Source organism: Phaethon aethereus (assembly GCF_964289735.1).
Source record: "Phaethon aethereus genome assembly, chromosome: 1".
Lineage (NCBI taxonomy): Eukaryota > Metazoa > Chordata > Aves > Phaethontiformes > Phaethontidae > Phaethon > Phaethon aethereus.
In genome coordinates this window covers 222,325,298-222,349,076 of record NC_138575.1, presented here as the reverse complement: position 1 = coordinate 222,349,076, position 23,779 = coordinate 222,325,298, and the positions used below count along the sequence as shown (strand labels likewise).

Here is a 23,779-nt window from a genome sequence, read left to right as displayed (position 1 = left end):
GTCACGGGGTGAGGCCCGCTGCCGGGACCTCTCACCGCTGCGGGGGTCTGCTGGGCTCGGCTGTGCCCGGTTAGTGCCGGGAAGAGGATGAGCCTTGCCCCGCCACGCACTTTGCCCGCGCTAGGCAGGAGCGGCAGCCACTCGACCGTCCCCGCTGCCGAAACCGCAAGCGCCGTCCGGAGGGGTCGGGGCTGCCTGAGTCAGAGCAAACGTGACTCTGACGGGCCGGTTTCGCCATTTTCAGCCCCAGGAAATCCTCCGGCTCCCGTCCAGCAGGTCTAAAAAAGCCTCCGGCAAACCCAAAATAAGACGTGCGCCGGGGTCACCGGCAGTACCGCGAGGAGTGCAGCCCACGTGCCGGCACGGCCGGCGGACGCCTCCTGCCCCGGCTCGTGTGCCAGCCAGACTGCGGGGCTACCGGGGGCTGTGCCCGCTGGCCGGCAGAATGGGCTGGGTATCGTGTCCCCGCCGCTCCGCCGGCGGCTGTGGCGTGGCACGGGTGCTCTGCCACCCGCCCGGGGTCCGGCAGGACCTGGGACGCCGAACGAGCCCCCGCGTCCCCCTCCGCCCAATCTCGCGGTGCCCCGAGGGTGCTCTGCCAGGCGGGTGCACCCCAGGGTGCTGTGCCGGAGCGACGCACCGGGCCGCTGAGGACAGCCGGGGCCAGGCTGGGAGCCGGGGGGTGCAGGAGCACGTGGGCGCCGAGGAGGCGTTCGGTGGGGTTCGGGTCGGGGTCTGCAGCAGCAGCACCCTGCCACCGCCCCGGGTCTGGCCCCTCTCCTGGAGCCGCGAGCTCGCCCCGAAGCAGGTTGACGACCGACCGAGGAGCAGGCGGGCGGCGAGCCAGCGCCAGCTTGTGCGCGCTCGCTTGGCGCCTCGGGGGGAGCGTTTCGGGATCTGTGGGTTTGGTGGGGCCGGGGGCGGCCCGGGAGAGGGGCTGGGGGCTCCTCTCGGCATCCCATGGCGAAGGCTTTGCCTGGCCCTGGTGAGACGCGGCCTCCCGCGCCCGGCAGTCTGTCCGCGTCCCCCCGCCCGGGCTCGCTCAGCCATGGGGTCGGGGGGAGCGGGGGGCCCCCGCCCTGCCCTGTCCCCCAGCCCCCACATCGCCCCGGTCAGCCTCGGCGGGGATGGCATCTCCAAAACCGGGACCCTCCGGTGTTCCCGGAGCCCTGCAGCCGCCTCGGTGCAGGGGCGGTGCCGGCGGCCGCGTGCCCGATCCTGCTGGGGACACTGGGTGGTCGGAGCCGGGGGGCCCCTCCGAAAACCCGGCAGCTTCCCTGGGAGTCGTCGGGTTTGCGACCCTGGGCTTCAGCCGGCGCGCAGTTTGGGACCGATCCTGACCCCGAGCTCAGCCCTGCTTCTCTCCACCCCCAGGTCCTGATGCCGTCCTGAGCCTCGCCGAGCGCGGGAGATGCACTGAGCGGCGCGGGGTCTCTGCGCGGCCAAGCCCCCGCCATGGAGGAGAGGGGGTCTCTGCCGGTGGCCGCCTGGCTGGCGGCCCTCCACCTTGACCAGTACGTGGAGAGCTTCCAGCGGAGCGAGCTGTGGACGGTGTGGGACTGCCGGGCGCTGACGGACGAGGCGCTCACCCGCCTGGGCGTGACGCTGCCCGGCCACCGCCGCCGCATCCTCCTGGGGCTGCAGAAAGCCTTCGCCGAGGCCACCCTGCCCGCCGGGACCCCCCGGCCCCCCGCCAGGAAACCCGTGCCCCTGAAACGTCACGTCTTCCGCCTGAGCACCGCAACGGTGCCGGGGCAGCCGGAGCAGCCGCCGGAGCCCCGGTGCCCGGCGGTGCCGGGGGGATCCCCGCTGCTGGAGCCGGAGCGGGGTGCCAGCTTCGCCCAGCTGCCCCCCCCCATCCCGCCCAGGGTGGGCTGCCGCCCCCCCCTCAAATTCTCCCCATCGCTAACGGGTGGCAGCCCCGAGCCCTCCCCCGCGCCCCACAGCCGCCCCCCGGCCCCGGAGGTGCCCTCGCCGCCAGCCCTCACCGAGAAGCCCCCGGCCGAAAGCGGGGCGAGACCCCGCCTGCCGCCGCTGCCGGCCAAGCGTCACCAGCTGGAAGCCAAGCGCCAGTCGCTGGAGGGGCCCCCGGCGCCCGCCCGCCCGCCGGTGCTGCCCCCGAGGGCCGTGTCCCACAGGAGGTAAGGGGGCTGCGGGGGGGCTGAGCCTGGGGGTGCCCCGAGGCGGCGGGTCCCGGGGGGGGCTGCTGTGACGTGGCTGGGACCCTCGGGCAGGTGCACGTGGTGATGGCGTGGGTTGACTGGGGGGTACCCACACGGACCCCAGCCCCCAGCACACCCCCCTGGGGGTACCCACACCCCCCAGCACTCCCACCCAGGGGAACCCACACCCCCCAGCCCCAGCCCACCTCACGGGGGGCTCAAGCAGGCTGGGGGGGATCTCGGGGGGAGCAGTGGCTGCTCTCATCCGGGACAGCGGTGCCCTCTCCTGTCACACTGTCTGGGGGGGGTGTCACCCCCAGGGACACCCCAATTTTGTCCCCCTCCCCTCTCGGGGTGAGTGGGGGGGCATGCGGACTCTTCCTCTCCCGGGCTCGACAAGCCTCTCGGGGGCCAAGAGATTTATTTTGCCTTTGGCTGGATGTGGCCACCCCGGTTGCCCCAGCCTGGCTCGGGCCGGGCCGCCGCTCCCCCCGCAGCGCCGGGCAGCGCCTGGGCATGCAGAGCCCTGCCTTGCCCGCGCCCGCCGCGCTGAGGCCCGAGGAACTCGTGACATCCCACCGGGGACAGGCGGCAAACCACAAGCGCGGCGGCAGAGGCGAGGGGAGCCGGCAGCTGCCGGCTGGTGCGGCCGGATGACCCGACAGCAGGCCGGGGTTTGGCGGGAGCGGCGCTCGCAGCCTGATGTCCCCCCGCCCCGGTGCCCCCCCAGCTGAGCCGCAGCCCCTCCCTGAAGCACAGGGTTTGCCGCACCCGGGCCGGGCTGGTTTTGCCGCAGCTGCCAGGGCTCGACGCGCCCCCCCGCCGTGCCACAGCCGCCGCACCCCAAAATCCTGCCCAGCCGGAGGTGGGCGTGGAGCCGGGGGTGGGAGAGGGGTCCTGGCGGGCGGGGGGGGAGCTGGGTGTGAGCAGCCTCCCGGGGCGAGGGGGGTGACCTGGCGGCTGCGCTCGCCTCCCCCGCCTGCCCAGGACCCCCGGCCCCCCCGGCGCTCCAGGGGACGTGCTGCTGGAGCCGGGGGTGGGGGCGTCCGGCTGGTCCCCGAGGGGAGGCAGAGCCCCTCGGCACCTGCCCCGTCTCTGCAGCCCCGGGGGATGGTGCTGGGTGAGACCCCCGGCCCCGAGGTACCTGTGCAGTCAGGATGGGAATGGGGGGCCGGGGGCTGTACCCCCCCCGCCCATCCCTGTGCCCCGGCGGGCTTTTTGGGGCAGACCCCTGCCCTCGCCTGCGGCAGGTGGGCAGGGACGACCCCCGCGCCTGTGTCACGCCGAGGCGGGGAGGGGGCTCAGGCAGCGGGGGGGAGCTGGCACCCCACGGCGTGGCCGCATGCGTGTCCCCGGCGCTCCCTGGCTCTGGATCATGGCCGAAGCGGCGGCCGTCCTGGCGGCCCCCGGGACTGTCGCCATCACTGCATGTCTGCACCGAGGGGGTCCCCAAAATCCCCTGGGACCCGCTCCCCATCCCACCCTGGCCGGGACGAGGCCGGTGCCCGGCGCGGCCAGTGGCCGCCGGTTTGGTGCGGCCGCTTGGGCCAGCTCAGGAAGTTTTGCTCGTGGGCGAGCGCGGCGCAGGAAGTGCTCGGGGTGACGAGCTCCGCTCCCCGCCGGCATCACCGTCCGGCCTTGCCAGCCCGCCTCCCCACGCCGCCGGCCCCGGCCCCGCCGGGGGTCCCCGCCGCCCGCCCAGGTAGGGGTGCCAGCGCTGCCCGCCGCGCTGGGTGCGACGCGGCGTGGGCCGGGCGGCAGCGGACGGGGCCGCCGGGGGTTTGGCAGGGGAAACAAGTGCCGCCGCGCCGCGAGGCGCGAGTCTCGCCTCCGATCGCGTTGGGGCGTTTCCTGCCCCTGCCAGCGCCGCGGGGCCGGCGGGTCGCAGAGGGGCGAGCGGGGAGAGCTCAGGGCCGCGGGTCACCGGCTGCGGCGGCGCGGCACGGCACGGCACGGTGGCTTCACCAGGAAAGGAGCGGTTTGCCGGGCAGGCCCCCGGCTGCCCCGGAGAGGGAGGCTGCCCCCCGCCGCGTCCCCTTCCCCCGCTCTCTGCGTTGCTTGCACCGGCGATTTCCCTCCGCGCTGAGCACCCCGGCACCCAGCCCCCGGCTGGCCCCCCTGCGCCCAGCCCCGATGGGTGTCGCGGGGGGGCCGGGAGCCGCTCGGGCTCCCCCAGGGGCCGGGGAGCTCCTCGCCGCAGACGCTCGAACAGTGTCGGGGGCAGTCCCTGCTCGCTGGGGGCTGCCCCCGGGGAGGTGGGCATTGGCGCGGGGGCTTGGCAGGGAGCCGGCGGTGCCCAGCGTGGCACAGCACCGGCGCGGCTTTGCTCGCTCGGCGAGCTCCGGGGCTGGGATTCGCCACTGGAGCTGCTCCTGGGGAGTTCGGCGATGGCACAGCCGTGCCCACCGGGTCCCCTGCCAGCTGCGTGCCGGGGCCGGCGGGCACCCGGCCAGGCTCTGACTCAGCCCGGCTGCGGCTGGCAGCGGTGTGCCCAGCGCCGCAGGGCGCCAGGACATGTCCTCGGCGGGCACCGGCGGCCCAGCAGCACCTCCCGGGGCAGAGGGACGGCTGCTCCCACCGCGGGGGCCGCGTTTTGGGGCTCCGCTGTGGCTCCCGGGGACAGTGGGGCGGCCGTGGGGCCCCAGCGCTCTGTGCGCGCTGGCGTGCGGGTGGCATATACGCTGCACGTATAAATGATGCCTAAATATATCCTAATGTACAGCAGGGTGCATATGAGCTGGTGCTGGGCTCCTATAGAGGTGTGTGCCACAGGGTCTGTACTGGGCGCAGGCGTGGGTCACCCCACGGCGGCTGTTCGGTGCAGGTTCGGCCACGGGCGAGCCGCAGTCCTGGCTCGGCGTGCACGGCGGCGCGTGCCGGGGAGCTCTTGCGGCCGCCCGTGCTGCGGCTCCCTGGGGTCCTGCAGGGGCAGCCGGGTGCTGCCGGAGCCCCACCGCGGCTGGGGGCTGCTGCCGGCACCCACCACCTTCCCCTGCCCCACGGGCGGGCGCTGCCCGGGCTGCCTGCGGTCCAGGGGGACGCTGCCGGGCTGCCCAGCGGCTTAAGGCAGCGGCGTGATGCTTGCCCACGTTGGGGTGACGCTTGCCCATGGCAGGGCGATGCTTGCCCATGTCCAGGATGATGCTTGCCCATGACCGGGGTGATGCTTGCCCATGACCAGGGTGATGCTTGCCCACATCTAGGGTGATGCTTGCCCACGTCAGGGTGATGCTTGCCCATGTCAAGGTGGTGCTTGCCCACGTCGGGGTCAGGCTTGCTGCATCCACGCTGGTGCCGGGGCGCTGGCTCAGGCGTGGCTGCCCTGCCAGCAGGCAGCGAGGCTGCTGCATGGATCTGGTGCTGGCGTTGGGGCAAGGAGCCCCTCACCATAGCCCCCGGGGAGCGGGTGCCCACCAGCAGGTATCTCTGAGGATGGGGTCTAGGGGAGAGCTGGAGCATTGCGCTTCCTCCTGGCCGCTCGCGCCATGGGGCTGAGCCACCGGCGTGGCCGCCACACGGGACCCCCGCGCCCTCCTGCCTGCCCGCAGTGGAGCGGCCCTGCAGGGCTGGCATTCTGCAAGAGCAGCTTGGAGCCAGGCTGGGGACGGGGGCTGAGGTGCCGGGGGCCACGGGGCGAGCGTCGTGCTGCGGTTTCCTCCGTGCTGCCCCCAGCCCTGCACGCCCCTGTGCCAGGGAGCTGGAGGTGACGGTGACGGCTCAGCCTTGCTGGCTGCGGGGTGTGCGGCCCGTGATGCCACCTCCCGTGGGGCGATGCCCGCCGTAGCCGGGTGCTTCTCACCAGCTCCCGAACGGGGCCGGAGCTGCTCCCCCCGCCCCGTACCGGCAGTGGGGCTGCGAGCCCCCGATTTTGACCGCTGATGGCTCAGACGTACAGACCCCGCAGGGGGTCCTGGCAGCAGTGGACACTCGTGTCCGCAGCCCTGTCGTGGGGTGAGGCTGCTGGTGAGGCTCACCCCCGCAGCTGGTAGTGGGGGGGGGCTGCTCTGCACCCCAGACTGTGGGGAAGGGGTGCAGGAGGGCAGTGAGCCATGGCCAAGAAGCTGATGGCAAGCATGGGGGGAGCGGCAGTGGCCCTGACGGAGGTTTTGCTCTGGGGTGGCGTTGCCCGTGGGAAAGCAGCCCCCCCGCCACCCCCGGCCGAGGCCGAGCCGCTGCTGCGGGGAGACGACAGCCGATAAGGCCCCGGCTGGCGCGTCCCCCATGGCAGACGTTGCGCCGGCCCAACGCTGCCCGCAGCAGGATCGGCACCCTTTGTGCACAACTTGGGGGGAGCAGGGGGCAGTGGGGCACCCACGCAGCCCCACGGAGCCGGGGGGCACACGCGAGGCGGGGGGATGCTCTGGCGGTGGGGGATGAGCTGGAGACGAGCAGAGCCGTGCGCTGCGGAGGGTGTTTTGGGGAACCGGGGTGTTATCTGCGCGCGGGGGCTGCGGCTGCCCTTCCTGCCGGCCCCCGCGGCAGGGGCGGAAGCCGTTTCCTCCCAAACCCTCCTGACATGTCCCCGAGACGGAGACGGAGGTTGTCCTCGGGCATCGCGCCGCGCCTGCAGAAAACGGGACAGCCGGGGGACCGCCGTCTCGCTGCCGGCCTGGGGGCTCGCGCTGCAGCCCCCCGCGCCCGGGCCGGGGGGCGAACGCCATCCTGGGTAGCCGTGCAGATGCAGACCCCGACCGGGCTCTTGCCGGGGGCCCTGTGGCTCGTGCACCGTCGCCTCCCTGTCCCTGGGTCCCCGCGCCCCTGGGTGCCAGCCCCCCGCCCCAGCAAGCCCCTGCCTGGTGCTGCTGGGAGCGGTGCTGCCGCCGCCCCGGGATGCGGGATGGCTCCCTGCCCGCGCTCGCTGCCCGCGCTCGCTGCCCGCAGTCCCTAATGTATGGATGGTTGTGGCTGGTTGCCATGGAAATGGCTGCTGAGAAACGAGGTCAGCCTGACCCGGCGGAGAGCGCGGCGGCCGCGGGGGGAGCGTCCCCTGCGCTGCCCGCCCCCGCCTCGGGAAGAGCTCCCGTGCACCGGCCGTGGGGCTGCGGGTCGCCGGGGCCGTTCCGCGGCCGTGCCGGGGTTCGGCGCGGGGCGGCTCGGGGCTGCGGTGGGAGGTGGCGGGCTCGGGGATGGGGACGGTGGCTTCGGTGCCGGCACGCGGGTCCCCTGGGGCTCACCCGCCCGGCCGTGGGGCTGCCAGGGGTTCGGGGCGGGAGCGGGCAGGGCTGCCCGCTCTCTGCCTGCCTCCTGCCCTCTCCCTGACTTCAGGGCTGGACGATCAGGTGCCTCATATTTTTATACCCTGAAGAAACTTCCTCTTAATTTCCTGCCCTTAAAAAATCCCATAACCCCGGAGGTTTCTATTTATTGCCTGTCTGCCTGCGCTTGTCAGGAAGGCAGGAAGCCTGCGGAGAACAGGAGGCGGGAGCGGCCGAGCCCGGCTGCCCAGGGGCTCTGCGGGGTCCCTCCTCTCCCCTGGCCAAGGTTTTGGGGCTGGGGTCCCGGCGGGCTGCCGGAGAAGCCCGAGGCTCCATTTCCAGGAGGCTTCTGGCCGCCCCAGCAGCCGCCCTGGATCTCCTGCGCCCACCCCGCCGCAGGGACCCCGGTGAGAAGGGAGCAGCCCCGGGACCCCTGCCCCGCTCGGGGGACCCTGTGGCCACCTGCGAACCGGCGGAGGAAGCAGCATCACCTTTGTTTAGACTGGAGGAGAAAAAAACCCCCTGAGCCGGGACGTGGGCCTCAAGGCTGTAGGCGGCTTCTGGTGTCCTTGAGAGCCAGATAAGGAACCTGAGCCGCGGCGGCGGCGGCGACGGGGCAGCGAGGTTGGGTGCCAGAAAACATTTTCAGGCTTAGGAAAGCACTGGTATAACCTGGGCAAGGTGAAGTCTTTGCCGTGGGAGTCTGTCTGGACTGTGGGTCTGCAGGGGTTTGAAGGATTTGACCCCTTGTCTGTGCTGGGGGTCCTCTTGCACCCCGGGACCCCCCTCCGATGGCCGCGGGTGCATCGGGGTTCGGGAGGCAGGGCAGGGGAGGGCCGGGGTCGGTGTAAGGCACCGCTAGCTCCTCTCTCCCACAGCATCCCTGCCAAAGAGGAGGTCCCTGTCCCCGTCCCCGACAGAGCACCCTGCGTCCCCCCAGCCCCGCCGGCCCTCCTTCCCCGCACGAAGCCGCCGGCCCCGCTGCCACCGGAGCTGCCCTCCAAGGCCAACCTCCCCTTCGTGCCTGAGTTCGGTGAGTATGAGGGGGGGCCGGCTCTGGGTCCCTCAAACCTTCCCCTGTCCCAAATCTTCCCTTGGGACGTCTGGCTGGGTCTTGTCTGCCCACCCACCACCGCCCACCCCACGGGTGCTGTGCCTTCCTCCCCACCAGTCCTGCCTTGCCCGGGTCCCTCCCTCCTCCAGCCCCGTTTTTGTCTTCCAGGCTGGGGATTTTCAGGGAGTGCAAGGTCCGGGCTGGGGATTTGGATGCGGCCTCTCTCGGGGGAGAGCAAAGGTGTGCGTGGGCTCTGGAAGCAAGCGCGCCGATTCATGGAAGCAAACCAAACCCGTCGGGGCTGATAAATGCGTGCGCCCTCGGGCGTCCCCGAGCTGCGGCCGGGGGGCTGGGGGAGCACGGCGGGAGCAGGATGCGGCCGTCAGCCCTGGTGCTGGCACCCCTGACCCCCTGCACAGCTCTCTGCGCCCGCCAGCCCCGTCCTCGGGGATCAGGGGGGCTCGAGCAGCCGCAGGGAGGGATGCTGAGTTGGGGACCCCCGTGGAGGGGTGCAGCCCTGGTCGGGGGCTGCTGCTCTCTGAGAGCAGCAACTCGGCTTTATCTGCTCCTTCATTTAATAGCTCTGACCCAGCTTGAATAGCTCTGCTGCAAGGAAGAGGAAGGGCAGGGGTCTGCGGGGCGCTGGGTGCCCGCCCGGGGTCCAGCCCGGCCAGCAGCCGTGCAGAAAGCGGCGCTGGTTGAGCTGGGAGCTGGGGTGTGTTTCAAAAGCTGGGAGAAGCCGCGGACAGAAAGGTTATCCTTCTGCGGGGGGTGCGGGGAGGAAAGGTGCCCCGTGCCCCGACGCCTCGGCTGCTCCTCTGCACCCACAGCCAGCGAGCGCTGGGTGCTGCAAAGTTGGGGGGGGGGGGTCCCCTGTAGGGACGTGCCCAAGGAGAGCATCTACCCGCACCCCTCGCCGCCGCGCGGCCCGGGAGCACCCTCGCTCTGCCGCCAGCACCAGGGCTGCCTGGGCCCTCACAGCATCCTGCGGGTTAGGATTTTGGGAGAAATCCCGTCAGGGTTATCACTAGGGCTTGGGAGAGGGTGTCTGCGAGGGGCAGGCTGCCTGGGGCCACTTGTCCCCTGCGGGACGGGTGCTTGCTGGCCAGGATTGCTGCTGCTGTGGGTGCTGGGTGAGGAGGAACCGGCTCCTCGCTCCCGTCCTTCTCCAGGATCTTCTTCCCCGTGGCTGTGCAGGCTCGAGAGCCGCTCGCTGCTCCCGTCTCTGCAGCAGCCGATAAGGAATGGAGGGGGTGGGAGGGAAACCCACCCTGAAAAACAAGCTGTAGGAAAAGCCCCTGGGACCCCTGAGCAAGCCGGAGCTCCCGGGCGAAGCCACGGTGCCGGGGCTGATGGCACCCGAGCCCCCTCCCCGGCGGTGCCAGGAGGGTCGTGACGGTGCCGGGAGTTCTCCAAACTCCGCCATAAAACCCCCGTTGTCACACCGGTGGAGCGGTTCTTTGCCAAGGGCAAAGCACAGGGGAAACCAGCTGTGCCGGCGTCCTCGATGCTGGGCTCCGGCGCTGGCAGGGACAGGCAGAGGGGTGGCAGGGGGGGAACGGGACCCCTCGCTCCACCCCAGCTGATTCCCAGCGTCTTCCCTCCACTGTTGCAGATGACTCGGACTACGAAGACTCCGCCTGGGAGGAGGAATTAGCCGGAGCCGCAGGGCAGATGGCCGACAAGGTTGGTCCCTCCGTGGGGCTCCGGTGTGGCAGGAGCAAGCGGGGTGACCGTCCCCGAGGCACCGGCGTTGGGCTGCTTTGGAGATACCGGTGGGGGTTGGAGGACCACGTCCGCAGCGGCCGGAGACGGGGCTCTGCCTCGCCGGGCCCCCAGCAGCTCTCCCACGGGGCTGGGACCGACCCCCGGGCACCCCGGGGAGCAGCTGCACGCTGGCGAGCGCGGAGCGCGTGCTCGCGGACGTGGGCAGCATCGCAGCTGGCATTTCGTCCCGAGTGGGGGATTTAGGTCTGCCCCGCGCGCCCGGGGCTGCCCCGGGGCGGGGCGCGGTGGATTTGAGGGGTCGCAGCAGCCGGAGAGGCCCCTGACGCCTGGACCCCCCCATCCGCCTTCGCCTGGGAAGAGGCTGGCGGGGAGCGATGCTGCCATGGCCGCCTCTAACCCCGACCCCCGGCCCCGGGGGCTGCGGCGCGGGGCAAGGGCCGGCGGACGAACGGCCGCGGCGGCTTGCTGGCAGAGGCCCTGCGTGGCCCCCCGGCCCCCCAGCCTGCGGCCACGGCCGCCCCATGGCAGCTCCCGGCCCCGGCCGGCGAAGGGGAGACGCAGGATTCTCAGCAGTCGCAGACATTTTTGGTTGCTGTAAATAACCGGCCCGGCGCTCGGCTCCTCCCCGCCGCCGCGCTTCCGTCCTGCTGCGGGCAGGAGCGCGCCCCTGCGCCGGGGCCGGCAGCGCCCGGGCACCCCCCGGCGCCAGGGGCACCCGCAGACCCGGGAAACGCGGGGCGGGGGGCGGAATTTGCACCCCCACCCCTCTTTCTCAGTCTCTCCCCTGCCCATCCCTCCTGGCGCAGGCCGGCGGGCAGGGGGGTCACCCAGGGGACCCCGCCACGAGCTGCCCGCGTTGGGCAGCGGCACGAGCGCGGGGCTGCCCACGTCAGCCACGTCTGTCCCCGCAGGAGGATGCTGAGCCCGTGACGGGGCGCCCGCGGTCCCTGCGTGCCAGCAGCCTCTTCAGCGAGGACGAGCTCATCGAGGACTACTACGATGCTCCCCCCGCCAAGTAGGAGCCCGTCTGCCCCGTGCGCGCGCGCGCGCGCGCAGGGGACACGTATGTGTGCGCGTGGGCAGGAACGCTTGTGTGCAAGCGCGCGCGTGCACGCACGGGCGGGGGAATCCGCGCGCCTGCGCGCGGGCGGGGGTGACCCGTGCGTGCGCGTGCGCGCACGGTTGGGGATGCCGGCGCGAGGGCGTGAGCGCACGCGTGCGTGGGGGGGGGACGCAAATCCCCGGCCGGAGACGCTTGTGCGTACGCGCGTGTGCGCGTGCGCGCGCACGGTCGGGGATGCTTTGTGTGCACGTGCGCGGGCGAGGGATCCGTGTGCGCGTGCCAGCGGGTGCTTGTGCGTGGGGGGGGTGCCCGCAGGCACAGGCAGAGAGCGCCTGTGCGTGGGGGGGGGTGCGCGTGTGCACGGGTCGGGGCTTCTCGTGTCCGCACGGCTTCACGGGCTGCCCGCGCACCGCAGTCGGTACGCGTGCGGGGGAGCGCGCCTGTGCGTGCACGCGCAAAGGGCCGCTCTGCACCTCCCTGGGTTCGGGGCCGTGGCCCTGGGGGTACCCCCGTCCCCCTTCCCAGGGCCGGGATTCGGGTCTCTGCCGTCCCAGGAGCTGGGGGACGCGCTGGGACCCCCGCCAAGGGGACTGCCCCCGCGGTCCCTGCTTGCAAGCAGCCAGCGCTCGCGTTGCCCGCGCCTCGGGGAAGGGCAGGGGGAGGCCGAAGCGTGCGGGGGGGCCGTGCCTGCCCGGCTGCCAGCCCCCCCGGGAACCGCCAGCTCTTAACCCCCTCCCTCGGCTCCGCGTCCCCAGCGGCGGCAGCGGCTGGAGTGACAACGACCCCAGCCCGCACCCGCCTGCGCTCGCCTTCTCCGGCAGCGGCCCCGGCGCGCTCGGCGACGGCATGGAGGGCACCGCCGCCGCCCCGCTCCCGCCCACCGTCAAAGCGGGGTGGCTGGACAAGAACCCGCCGCAGGGGTGAGTGCCGCGCTGGGGGGCCATGGACGCCCCCCCAGTGCCTCAGCGCGTGTGGCCGGGAGGGGAGATGCTCCCCCCCTTTTTCCGCCTGTAACTCTGGCTCAGGGGGTGTCATTTTGCTTTGATGAAAAGCCACCCCAAGGGGTTCCTTCAGCTCCCTCCTAGCGCCAGTTTAGGTGAAAAATACCCATTTTTGGTGAGAGAGCCTTTCTCAGAGCGGGTGCCACCAACGGTTGCACCGAGCCGGCTGAGGAGGAGGAGGAGGAGGGAAGGCTGCAGCTCGATCTTCCCCCGAGCCCCGCGCCGCGGGTCGGGCTTGCTGGGGAAGCCCTGAAATGGCAGCGCTCCCGAAAAGCAGCTGGCGGGGGAGAAGTGGGGTGTTTGGGCTGGCTTCCCGCTGACGTCGCCGCCGCCCCGACTCCTCCGCCGGACGCACGTGGGTTTTGTCTTCTCGGGAGGAGACGTTGCCGGCAGCGCCTGCGGGATGCCTGTCCCAAGCCCGGCGTTTCGCCGCCTCGGGCAGCTCGCGCGAGCCGTGCTGCCGGCAGCGCCAATGCAGAGCGCCCGGTTGCAGAAGTAAAACTATGGGGGCTGCTGGGTGGGTGTCCATGTGCTTGAGGGTGAGTGAGCCCAGGGAGCCCAGGGAGCCCAGCGAGCCCAGCGAGCCCAGGGAGCCCAGGGAGCCCAGCGAGCCCAGCGAGCCCAGCGAGCCCAGGGAGCCCAGGGAGCCCAGGGAGCCCAGGGAGCCCAGCGAGCCCAGGGAGCCCAGCGAGCCCAGGGAGCCCAGGGAGCCCAGCGAGCCCAGGGAGCCCAGCGAGCCCAGGGAGCCCAGGGAGCCCAGCGAGCCCAGCGAGCCCAGGGAGCCCAGCGAGCCCAGCGAGCCCAGGGAGCCCAGGGAGCCCAGCGAGCCCAGCGAGCCCAGGGAGCCCAGGGAGCCCAGCGAGCCCAGTGAGCCCAATGTACCCAGCGAGTCCAGCAAGCACGGGGAGCGCAGCATGCGCGAGGAGCACGCTTGCCCCCATCCTGGCACAGAACCAGTTCCGGGAGCCCCCACGCCAGCTGGGAGGCAAAAATGAAGCAGAAGACATGAAGGATATTTGGGGGCTGCTTAGTCAGGGCTACGAGGAAGCCCCGAGGCTGCAGTCCCGCTGAGGAGGAGGCGGCTCTGGCCGGTTGCAGCAGGGCAACCTGGCTGCTGGGGAAGCGAGAGCAGCTGGAAGGGCCCTGGGAAGCCGGGGGAGCTGCTCCGGCGGCTGCCGGGGCGCGAGCTGGCGCCTGGGGAAGGCAATGGAAGGAAAACCAGAACCCCCACCCCGTCGCAGCTAAAAGCGGCCAGAGCAGGGCTGGGGGGGGTCTGTGCGCCCCGCAGGACAGGGATGGGCTCCTGACAGGGAGCGGGACGCCCGCCGGAGAGCCGAGCGTTTTTAACCCCGGTTGCTGTCGCTGGTTACGTAAAGGCCGAGCGCCGGGGTCACGTGCGGCGATGGCGAAATCCTTCCTGGGCAAACAAGCCCTTAAGCAACGGCTGCTGGGGCTGGGGGCTGGCGCGGCGCCGGGGGCCTGGGGGTGCGGTGCTGACGGGGGGCTGCGTCGCAGGGCTTGCCGGAGCCGTGCAGGGGCTGACGGCGGGAGCTGGCTTGGCTCCTCCTGCAGCCCTGACGCCGGGGTGGACGGGCTGCAGGGTTTAACGCCTTGCCCTGCGCTGTGTGGCCAGCCTGCGTGCGGGGCTGGGGAGGGTGAAGGGGTCCCTGGGGGGCTCTCCTCCAGCCCCGGGGTCCCCTCTCTTCCGCCCACAACCCCATCCTGATAGAGATGCCCGGCTTCTCCCTCTGCCACGCAAGAGCCCGGGGTGCTGGCAGCCCTGCCTGGCACGCGTCCCCTGGGTTGAACCCTCACCGGCTCGTAGGTCCTGAGCAGTAATTGCAAATTGGGGTCTGGGGGGGCTTTTAGGGGCAGCCCCCTTTCCCAGCTCCATGTTTTAACTGGTGCCTGAGGAACGCATGAAGTCCCCATCGCTGTCCCCAGCAGTGACGCGAGGGCTGAGCACACGGCTCAGGATCGATGGCGCGGTAGCCCCAGGCTTTTGGCAACTGGGGCGTGAACGCGCAAGCCGAGTCGCCCCAAGTTCAAGGGCGCGCGGTGCAGCCCGGAGCTGCTGGGGCTGCCTGGCACGGCACAGCCCACGCCGTGGGGCTGGGGCTGGTGAGGAGCAAGCGGGGAGGGGGCTGCTCCAGCCCCGGGGGGCTCACACCACCCTTCCTGCACCCCAGCCCCCTCGGGAGCAGCACCAGCCTCGGGTGGGCTGCAGCACCGCTGCCTCCCGGCCCCCTGCCCCGCGCGGAGGGTGCGGCTGGGTCACCCCGTCCCCTCCAACGGTCCCTCCGGTCCCTTCCCAGGTCCTACATCTACCAGAAGCGCTGGGTGAAGCTCGACGCCGACTACCTGCGCTATTTTGACAGCGAAAAGGCGAGTGGGGAGGGAGGATTTGGGGGCGCAGGGTGAGAGGGTGGTGGAGGAGCTGCCCCAGAGGGGCCGCGTCCCTCCCGGCATCCCGGCCATGAGAAGTGGCCCTGCCAAGGGAGGAGCAGCAATGGATGGGTGCGGGGGTGATGCTGGCACCGGGGGGGGGCGGGGTGGGATGCGGGATGCTCGGAGCCTCCCAGACCCCGAAGCTCTCGGCATCGCGAGCCCGGGCTGGCAGCCATCCCGCCTGCCGAGGACGCGGTGGTGAGGACGTGCCTCCCCCCCGCCCGCCCCAGGACACCTACTCCAAGCGCTTCATCCCCGTCTCCTCCATCTCCCGCGTCGCCAGCGTCGGGGACCAGAAATTCGAGGTCGTCACCAACAACCGCAACTTCGTGTTTCGGGCTGAGAGCGACGGTGAGCTTCAGGGGTCCCTGCTCGTGGGTGGCCCCAGCTGCTCGCCCTCCCCTGGCCCGAGGGATGAGCCCCTGAGGCCCCTGACCCTGGGCTGATCCTGACCCGTCTCTGGCCCCACAGCGGACCGTAATGAGTGGATACGGACCCTGCAGCAGGTCGCGGAGGAGCGGAAGAGCAAAGCTCCAGAGAGGACGACGGTGTCCGCGACCACCAACGGTGCTGCCGAGCCGGCCGACAAGAGCGGCTGCCTGGAGCTGCGGGGGTTTAAGCACAAGCTGTTCGTGGCCGTGGCCGGGGACAAGGTTTTCCTCTACAAGAACGCAGAGGTGGGTGGCTGGGGGGGCCGGGGTGCCATGGGGGACCCCGATGCCATTTCGAGGGGGACCCCTTCCCTTCCCCGTCCGCAGCCTGAGCTGGGGGGCAGGGAGCTGGGGCACCCGGGGGCTGCCAGCCCCCCAGAAGGGGATGGCTCAGACCCTGCAGGCTGGTGACACCCAGGCTGCAGCCCCCCTCCCCGCTGGCTCCGAGCTTCCGGATCCTGCAGGAGCATCGCACCCGCCGCAGCTGCCCCAGGGCCCGCGGCGCCCCGGGCACCCCCGGGGCCGGGAGCTGGGCAGGGAAGGGGCACGGGCACCCCAACTCCCAGCCGCCGACACCGGTGGGGTGTGCGGGCAGCAGTGCAGGCAGCTCCGGCACCAGCTCCTGCAGGCAGTGCATCATCTGCATCCCCCCCGGGTGCCCTCCCTCACCCCTCCGCCCGCCCTCGCCCACCAGGACTATCGGCTGGGGATCGGCATCACCTACATCGAGATGAACGTGGGCAACGTCAAGGAGGTGGATCGCCGGGGCTTCGATCTCACCACGCCGTACAGGATCTTCAGGTGAGCCAAGGGAGGGGAGGGGGTGCCGGCGGTGCTGCCCCCCTCCCCGCAGCCGTGCCGTCCCTCACCCCCGTCCCCGCCGGCAGCTTCTGCGCCGACTCGGACCAGGAGAAGGAGGAGTGGGTGGAAGCCATGCAGCAGTCCATCGCCGAGGCTCTCTCCAACTCGGAGGTGGCGGAGAGGATCTGGGCGGTGGAGTCCAACCGCTTCTGCGCCGACTGCGGCTCGCCCAAGCCCGACTGGGCCTCCATCAACCTCTGCGTTGTCATTTGCAAGAGATGCGCAGGTACCCGCATGCCGGGGGCGAGGAGGGGCCGTGCCCTGCCCTGGGCCGGGACGCAGGGTGCGAGGCACGGGGCACCCCGGCGGCTCGGCCTCTCCCACCCCAAAGCGGGTCCCTCTCGCCCGCAGGGGAGCACCGGGGCTTGGGCCCCGGCATCACCAAGGTTCGGAGCCTGAAGATGGACAGGAAGGTGTGGACGGAGGAGCTGATCGAGGTATTGGGGCAGAGCAACCCCGAAAGGCCTTTTGGGGGAGACACCCCCTTCCCTCCCCGTGGCGGACCCCTGGCTATGGGCCGGGCACCGCCGGAGCACGGCGGGGTTTCTCCAGCCTGATCCAAGCCCCTCTGGGTGACGCTGCCGCGTGGCTCGGTTGGGGAGGGGACCCCCAGCAGCCCCCCGTCCCTGTCGTCTGCAGACAGCCGGCACCCCCCCGGGCACGCCGGCGAGGACGAGCGGCACTGGTGTGCCCGCGCCGCAGACAGACGGTGCCTGTGTGTCCGCGGGGAGCCGCAGAGCCGTGGGGCCGGCGCGGGGCCGAGCGGCAGAGCAGCCCCCCGAAGCGGCGTGGCCGCCGGTGCGGAGGAATGCGTCGGTGCAGCCAGCGCCGGGGCGGGCGGGGGCAGCCGGGATTTGTTACCGGACCCAACCCGGCCGCCATTTGCAGCCGGCAGACCCCGCCTGGCCCCACGCTTCCCAGCCGCCCCGCTTGGATCCTGCATTCCTGCCTGGCGTCCCACCCGCGCGGCCCCCGCCTCCGGCATCGCCTGCTCCCCGAGCCCCCAAACGCTTCCAGCTGCTGCCTGCGGCTGCTCCCCTTCCCCTCCCTCGCCGGGAAGGCTGCCCTGAACCCCGGCCCCCCGCCCGCTCCAGCCCCTCCCCGGCCCCGCTTGCGCCCACGCCACCCCGAAGAGCTTGGGGGTGCTGGCAGAGCACCCCACGGGCTCGCTGGGGCGATGCGGGGCTCCCTGAGACAGGGCTAAACCTTTTAATGGCGGGCTGAGCATCGCGCGGCGCCTCACAGCAGGATGGCGAGGGGCCACGGGAAGCCCTTTTAAATCCCCCCCCCCCGCCCACAGCTGGGTGCTGCTTTCCAGATGTGATTTTCTGGGGCAGGAAGGGGGGTCGGCGGCTGCGGGGGCCGCCAGACGCCGGGGCTGAGCCGCCGCTGCTGCCAGGACGTGGGGCTGGGCAGGGAGCAGCTCTGCGTGCCCGCGGGGGGGGGGGTGCTCCGGCACCCTGCTCACCCGCGGTCCCCGCTCCCCGTGCACCCCCGTCACCCCCCGCACGCTCTGCCCGCACCCCTGGGCATCAGCAACGCGGCGGCTTTGGGCTGCGAACGTCCCCGTAAGCATGGCTGCTGCCGAGCTCACGACCCCCCGCCACGGCAAAGACCCCCGGAGACTCCCCACGAAGCCCCCCCATACCCCGCCACACTCCGTCCCCCGGCAGCACCGTCACGTCGGCCTCTCCTTGTTCCCGCAGCTCTTCCACCAGATCGGCAACGCCGTGGCCAACCGGTTCTGGGCCGCCAACGTGCCCCCCAGCGAGGCCATCGCCCCCACCAGCGGCAGCCGGGAGAGGAGGCGCTTCCTCGTCGCCAAATACCGGGAGGGCAAGTACCGCCGCTACCACCCGCTCTTCGGCAACCAGGAGGAGCTCGACAGGGTCAGTGCTCCCCGGGGCCCGGCACCGTCTCGGGGGTCCCAGCTGGGTGATAAGTGGTGCTGAGCTGGGGTCCTGAAGCTGTTCTGGGGCCGAGGTCCCCGCCCGAGCAGGCTCCCAGCCCCGTGCAGGGGGCTGGATGGGTTCGCACCCTCCCTCCCTCCCTGCCTGTGTCACCCCCTCCCTGCCTGTGTCACCCCCTCCCTGCCTGTGTCACCCCCTCCCTGCCTGTATCACCCCACGCCCCCACCGTGCACCCCTGAAGCCTGGGGTCTCCAGGAGGGAGGAGCTGGCTGCGGGGATGGGGTGACACGGGATGGGGTACAACCAACTTCATTTCCAGGCTGGAGAGCCCCGTCCGAGATGGGATCCCCCATCCCCCAGCCAGAACCCCAGCGTTCACCTCTCCCTGGCTTGGAAGTGGCGCTGGGGTCCAGCACTGGGCGGGAGTGGGGTTCATGGAGGGCTGGTCCTGAGTGGGTGCCCTGGTTGCGGCAGCTCGAAGCCCCTCCTGCTCCCCGGAGCACCCCACGGCAGCGGGGCAGAGGTGCCCGCCCAGAGCTCCCGGCCAGCACCCTAACCAGGGCACCCATTCCCGCTCTGGTCTGCAGGCAGGGTGCCAGACTGGGGCTTCATGCCACTCCGCACAACCGGCACAGGGAACGCCGTCCCGGCGCTCCGGCCACCGTCTCTTCGCCTCCCCCCTCCGCCATGGCTCCGCCGTGGTGTTTGCACAAGAGCCGGGGGCACGCCGGGGGCCCGGGCGGCCGCGGGAATTCGCATGTGGGCTTGTTTGTTTTTCTGCTCCGGCTAGCCCGTCCCGCCCCGCTGCCGTATGACTTCACCCCGGCTCCTTAAGGGAGGGATTTGCAGCCTGCTCCAAACTTTTTCTCCCAGTTCCAGCCTCCTTTGTCCTGCCCAGGCAGCCGGGAGGCGGCGGGGGTCCGGCCGCTCGCCGCGCTCCCACCCCACTGCTTCTGCCACGGTGGCTCCTTGCCGGGAGTCTCCTCCTCCTGGGGAGCCTTCGGCCTCACCCGCCGCCCTCCCGGCTCTGCCGCAGGCTCTGTGCGCGGCCGTCGCCACCAGTGACCTGGCGGAGACGCAGGCTCTGCTCTTCTGCGGGGCGGCGGTGACCTGTGCCACCGGGGACCCCCAGTGCCCGACGCCCCTGGCCCTGGCCGAGAAGAGCGGGCAGAGGCTGCAGATGGAGTTCCTGCTCCACAACAAAACCTCAGGTAAGGGCTGGCCCCTTGCAGCCCCCGTGGGCTTAAACCCACCGCCGGCATTCCCAGAGCCGGGGCAAAGAGCTGCCGGGGTGTGCCGGGGATGCCGGGGGGTTTTGAGCCGATGCCGGTATCCTGCCCGGCACAGGGTTGTCCAGCTGCTTGTGCCTGCTGAGCTCTGTGTGCCCCGGCAGAGGGGAGAGGGGCTTTGGGGAGCCCCTCGCGCCCTTGGGCCGGGGCTTGGTGGGGGCCGGGGAGGGAGGCTGGGTCCCAGCCGGGGACGCGGGGATGCAGGGCCGGAGCCCCGCGGCGGATGCAGGCTGGCGCTCCGGGCACTGGGAGGGATGGGGCCGGCTCTCTGGCACCCTCCTGGCACGCTGTGGGTGTCCCCGGCGGCCTCGGGGGTTGTTCCCCTGCCAGACGGGCAGCCCCTGCTCCAGCATCCCCGCCGGGGCCAGGGGGGTCCAAGTATCACCCCGAACCCCCCCTCCTGTGCTGCTAAACGTGCCCACGCCGCCGTGCCCTGCTCCAGGTGGGCTGACGGCTCCCACGGGACTGATCCGCGCCCTAACGCAGCGTGAACCTCCGGCCCTGGAAAGCTCAGGCAGCCGGGATGGAGGTGTGCCGGGGCCAGCCGGCGCCTGCCGTAGCCGTCACCTCCCTCACCGCCTCGGCGGCCAAGTCCGTCCCGCGGAAGCTGGAGTTTGCCCAGGACTGGGGCTGGCCCTGCTGTTCCAGACAGCGCAGCACAAAAGGGCTCTGGGAGAGCGGCGAGGCCTTCGGCCGCCCCGGCGAGCCCGAGAAAACCGAAGCCCTGAGCTCAGCCCGGCGGGGCCGGCTCCGGCAGGTGTCCCCGGGGTCCCGGGATGGCTGGGGTCGACGAGCCTGGCGCCGTGCGTGGAGCAGGGCTGGGCTAGTGGGGCAGGGCTTTCGTCCTCCTGGGTTTCCCCGACTCCAGAGCTCCGGGCGGCCCCGGGGTCTGACCTGGGGGGTGTCCCTGCACCCCATCTCTGCCTGGTCCCCAGCGGAAAACGGGGGAATGCCTCTTGCCGGTGGGCAAGGTGGGGAAACTGAGGCAGGTGGGACATGCCCGTGGTCACACGGGGAGGCTGTGGCAGAGCCCTGGGCCGTCACTTCAGCCGCAGGACTGCGATGCTCTGCCCTCCTCCCGCCACGGGGACCCGGGAGAGGCCTCGCCGGCGCGGGAGGCTGGTCCCCACCTTCCCACGACGTCCCCATCCTGCCGCAGCTCGGTGCGCGGGGCTGGTCTGCAGGGTGGATGCGGGATGTGGGGTGCGGGATGCCATCCCGGCGGATAAGCCTGACCGGGCTGATCCCCGGGCAGCCCCGGATTTGGGGGCCGGAGCTGCTCCCTGTGGCCGTGCCGTGCCATGTGGGGGCTCGGGGTGCAGCCTGTGGGCTCCTGCTGCGGAGCGGGGGGACACCCGGCTGCCGTGGGGGGCGGGGGGGAATGTGGCCGGTGTCGCTGCTGCAGCCCCCGTCCAGCTGGGCCCTTCACGGCAGCAAAGCACCCAGGGGATGACAAGGACCGCTGTCAGCCGTCCCCGACCCAGCGGGGTCCCGCTGCACCCCCCAGCTGCTGGGGGTTTGTAATCCCCACCGGCAACGTCCGGGCGGGGGGGGGGAGCTGGAGGGGGACGCAGCCCCCCCGTGACCGTTTGTCACCCCCTTTGCAGAGACGCCGCGCCTGGAGGTGGGGGGCAGCGAGGAGAAGCCCTACTCGGTGCCCCTGCCCTCCGTCACCCACAACGGCTTCCTCTACAAGACCCCCTCCATGGCCAAGCCCGTCGGCGAGCGGAAGGGCCAGGAAGGTACGTGGGGGCCCGTGGGGCGGGGAGTAGGTGAGCAGCGGGACGTGGGGCTCAGAGCTGGCCCCGAGAGGGGAGCTGGGGAGCCTGGGGGGGGGCCGCACCGTCCCCCGCTCCCCAGGGCGCTGAAAAGCTGCGAGGGGGGTGCAGCGTCGCCCGGCCGGCCCGGTTTGAGGGAGGGTCACGGCGGGTGGGCACCCGGTGGGGGCTGCGGGGCCAGCCAGGCGGGGCCGGTGGGCGACCTCGGCGCGTGCGGGGGTCCCCAGCGCCGTCCCGTGCCGCGCAGAGTTCAGCCGGCGGTGGTGCACGCTGCAGGACGGCGTCCTCAGCTACTACGAGAGCGACCGCAACGCCGTGCCCAACGGCGAGATCAAGGTGGAGGAGATCGTCTGCCTGGTGAACAACCCGCCCCACGCCCACGGGTAGGGCCGTGCCCCCACGCGCCGCCCCGTAGCGTCCCCCTCCGCGGGGCCGGGCACGGCCGCCGCCTCCCCCACGCGGTCTGTGTGACCCCTTTGTAACCCCTTTGTAGCCCCTTTGCAACCCCTATGTAAACTCTTTGCAGCACCTTCGCAACACCTTCGCAGCCCCTGTGTAACCCCTTTTATAACCTCTTTGTAGCCCCTCTGCATCCCCTTTTAACCCCTTTACAGCCCCTGTGCAGCCCCTTTGTAAGCCCTTTGTAGCTTCTTTGTAACCCCTCTGCAGTCCCTTTGTAACACCTTTGTAACCCCTTCGTAACCCCTTTGTAACCCCTTCGTAACCCCTTTGCAGCCCCTTTGTAGCCCCTCTGTAACGGCTTTGCAACCCCTCTGCAGCCCCTTTATAACCCCTTTGTAACCCCTTTGTAACCCCTTTTAACTCCTTTGCAACCCCTTTGTAGCCCCTGTGCAGCCCCTTTGTAACCCCTTTACATCCCCTTTGCAACCCCTCTGCAGCCCCTTTATAACTTTATAGCCCCTTTGTAACGCCTTTGTAACCCCTTTGTAGCCCCTGTGCAGCCCCTTTATAACCCCTCTGTAACCCCTTTGCAACCCCTTTGTAGCCCCTTTATAACCCCTTTGTAGCCCCTTTGTAACCCCTTTGTAACCCCTTTTAACCCCTTTGTAGCCCCTGTGCAGCCCCTTTGTAACCCCTTCGCTGCCCCTTTGTAACCCCTTCGCAGCCCCTTTGTAGCCCCTCTGTAACCCCTTTGCAACCCCTCTGCAGCCCCTTTATAACCCCTTTGTAGCCCCTTTGTAACCCCTTTGTAACCCCTTTTAACCCCTTTGTAACCCCTGTGCAGCCCCTTTGTAACCCCTTCGCAGCCCCTTTGTAGCCCCTCTGTAACCCCTTTGCAACCCCTCTGCAGCCCCTTTATAACCCCTTTGTAGCCCCTTTGTAACCCCTTTGTAGCTCCTCTGCACCCCTTTTAGCCCCTCTGCAGCCCCTCCGCAGCCCCCGCGCTCCCCGCCGCAGCGACCACGGCAGCGCGGGGATGCGGGAGGGCCCAGGGCCGGGAGCGGGGGTCCGGAACGGGGTCGGCCGGCGGCAGACGCGCCCCGCCGGCCCCGTCCCACCCGCCGCCGGGGCTCAGGCTCCCCTTCCCCTCCCTCCCGCAGCATCGAGAGCACCTTCGAGCTCTACATCGAGTCGGAGAGGCTCTACCTCTTCGGGCCGGAGAGCCCCGACCGCGCTCGGGAGTGGCTCAGGTCCATCGCCCAGGTGGGCCGCGGCGGGCCGGGGGCGGCGGCGGGTGCCGGCGGGTGCCGGCGGGAGCCGGGCGCCGCGGCGCTGACGGGTCCCTCTTCTCCCCGGCTCAGTCCTTCGTGCACCCCCGCGCCGAGGAGCTGCTGGCTCTCGACTTCGAGCGCATCGGCCGGCTGCACTACAAGGGCGGCCTCAGCCTGGAGCGCGCCAGGGAGGGCTGGTTCGCGCTGGCCGGCTCCGCGCTGCACCTCTGCCTCCCGGAGGGCGAGCGGCAGGAGCCGCTCCAGCTGCGCAAGCTGCAGGAGCTCTGTGCGTGCCCCCGGCCCGCCGCCGGCCCCCCGGCTGGGGGGGGGCCGGGGTGTCCCCCGAATCCTGCCCCGGGCAGCTGGGTCGCGCCCGGCCGAGGTGGCTTTTGGGGGGGGGGTGCGGCTCTGGCGGAGCCTGGGGGCTCTCCGCGGGGTGGGGTGCAGCCGCTCTTCCTCCTCTCCATCCTCTTCCCCATCCCTGGAAAGTGACCGCTTGTCCTATTCGGGCTGGAGCGGGACCCCGTGGCCCCTTGGGGGGCCGGGGGACCCCGCGTTCCCGCGGGTGACAGACCCTCTGCCTTCCCTTCCAGCCATCCAGGGAGACAACGAGGTGCTGGTGCTGGTGGAGAGACGGAGGTAAGAGCGGGGGGGGTGGGTTAGACCCCCCCCAGCAAAATATCACACCCTGCCAAGCCCCCGCCCCTTCCTGGGGTGCCTTCACCCTCCCTGCGGTGACCCCCAAAGGGAGCTGAGACCATCCCCAGGCCCAGCCGACCCGGGGGTCCCGGCCACGCGGGGGGTCGGGCTGGCCCCCGCTGAGGCCGGGCTTGCCGGCAGAACGCTGTACCTCCAGGGCGAGAGGAAGCTGGATTTCCTGGGCTGGGTCCACGCCATCCAGAAGGCCGCGGGCAGCTCGGGGGACACCTTGTCGGAGCAGCAGCTGACGGAGTCGGACGTCCCGCTGCTGGTAGACCGCTGCATCGACTACATCACCCAGTGCGGTACGTGCCATCGCCCGCCCGTCGGACGCTGGTGGGGACCGGAGCGCGGCGTTCGGGACACCCCATCGGATGTGGGGTGGCGGGCTGAGACCCGGCACGCTCGTGACATGCGTTTCCCTCCCTCCCTCCCTCCCTGAGCATCCGCTGCGGCATCGTGGGAGGGCTCCCGCTGGAGCAGGGCT

General features: G+C 71.5%; 1 protein-coding gene across 1 annotated transcript in view; it reads left to right on the top strand.

Annotated features, from left to right (window-relative positions):
- Positions 1-1,375: 1,375 nt before the first annotated feature.
- The window catches only part of ARAP1 (ArfGAP with RhoGAP domain, ankyrin repeat and PH domain 1), a gene marked incomplete at its 3' end in the record, with an annotated part of 22,916 nt that continues 512 nt past the window's right edge, over positions 1,376-23,779 (top strand). Inside the window, exons 1-19 of the mRNA XM_082015080.1 lie at positions 1,376-2,141; positions 8,236-8,390; positions 10,027-10,097; positions 11,051-11,154; positions 11,958-12,122; positions 14,519-14,588; positions 14,882-15,002; positions 15,123-15,328; positions 15,777-15,883; positions 15,970-16,169; positions 16,295-16,380; positions 17,650-17,832; positions 18,890-19,064; positions 20,750-20,884; positions 21,168-21,303; positions 22,483-22,585; positions 22,684-22,879; positions 23,187-23,232; positions 23,434-23,597. Of these exons, the coding sequence (XP_081871206.1) occupies positions 1,456-2,141; positions 8,236-8,390; positions 10,027-10,097; positions 11,051-11,154; positions 11,958-12,122; positions 14,519-14,588; positions 14,882-15,002; positions 15,123-15,328; positions 15,777-15,883; positions 15,970-16,169; positions 16,295-16,380; positions 17,650-17,832; positions 18,890-19,064; positions 20,750-20,884; positions 21,168-21,303; positions 22,483-22,585; positions 22,684-22,879; positions 23,187-23,232; positions 23,434-23,597 (3,109 nt within the window). The 5' untranslated portion in view covers positions 1,376-1,455. The remainder of the gene's footprint in view (positions 2,142-8,235; positions 8,391-10,026; positions 10,098-11,050; positions 11,155-11,957; positions 12,123-14,518; positions 14,589-14,881; positions 15,003-15,122; positions 15,329-15,776; positions 15,884-15,969; positions 16,170-16,294; positions 16,381-17,649; positions 17,833-18,889; positions 19,065-20,749; positions 20,885-21,167; positions 21,304-22,482; positions 22,586-22,683; positions 22,880-23,186; positions 23,233-23,433; positions 23,598-23,779) is intronic.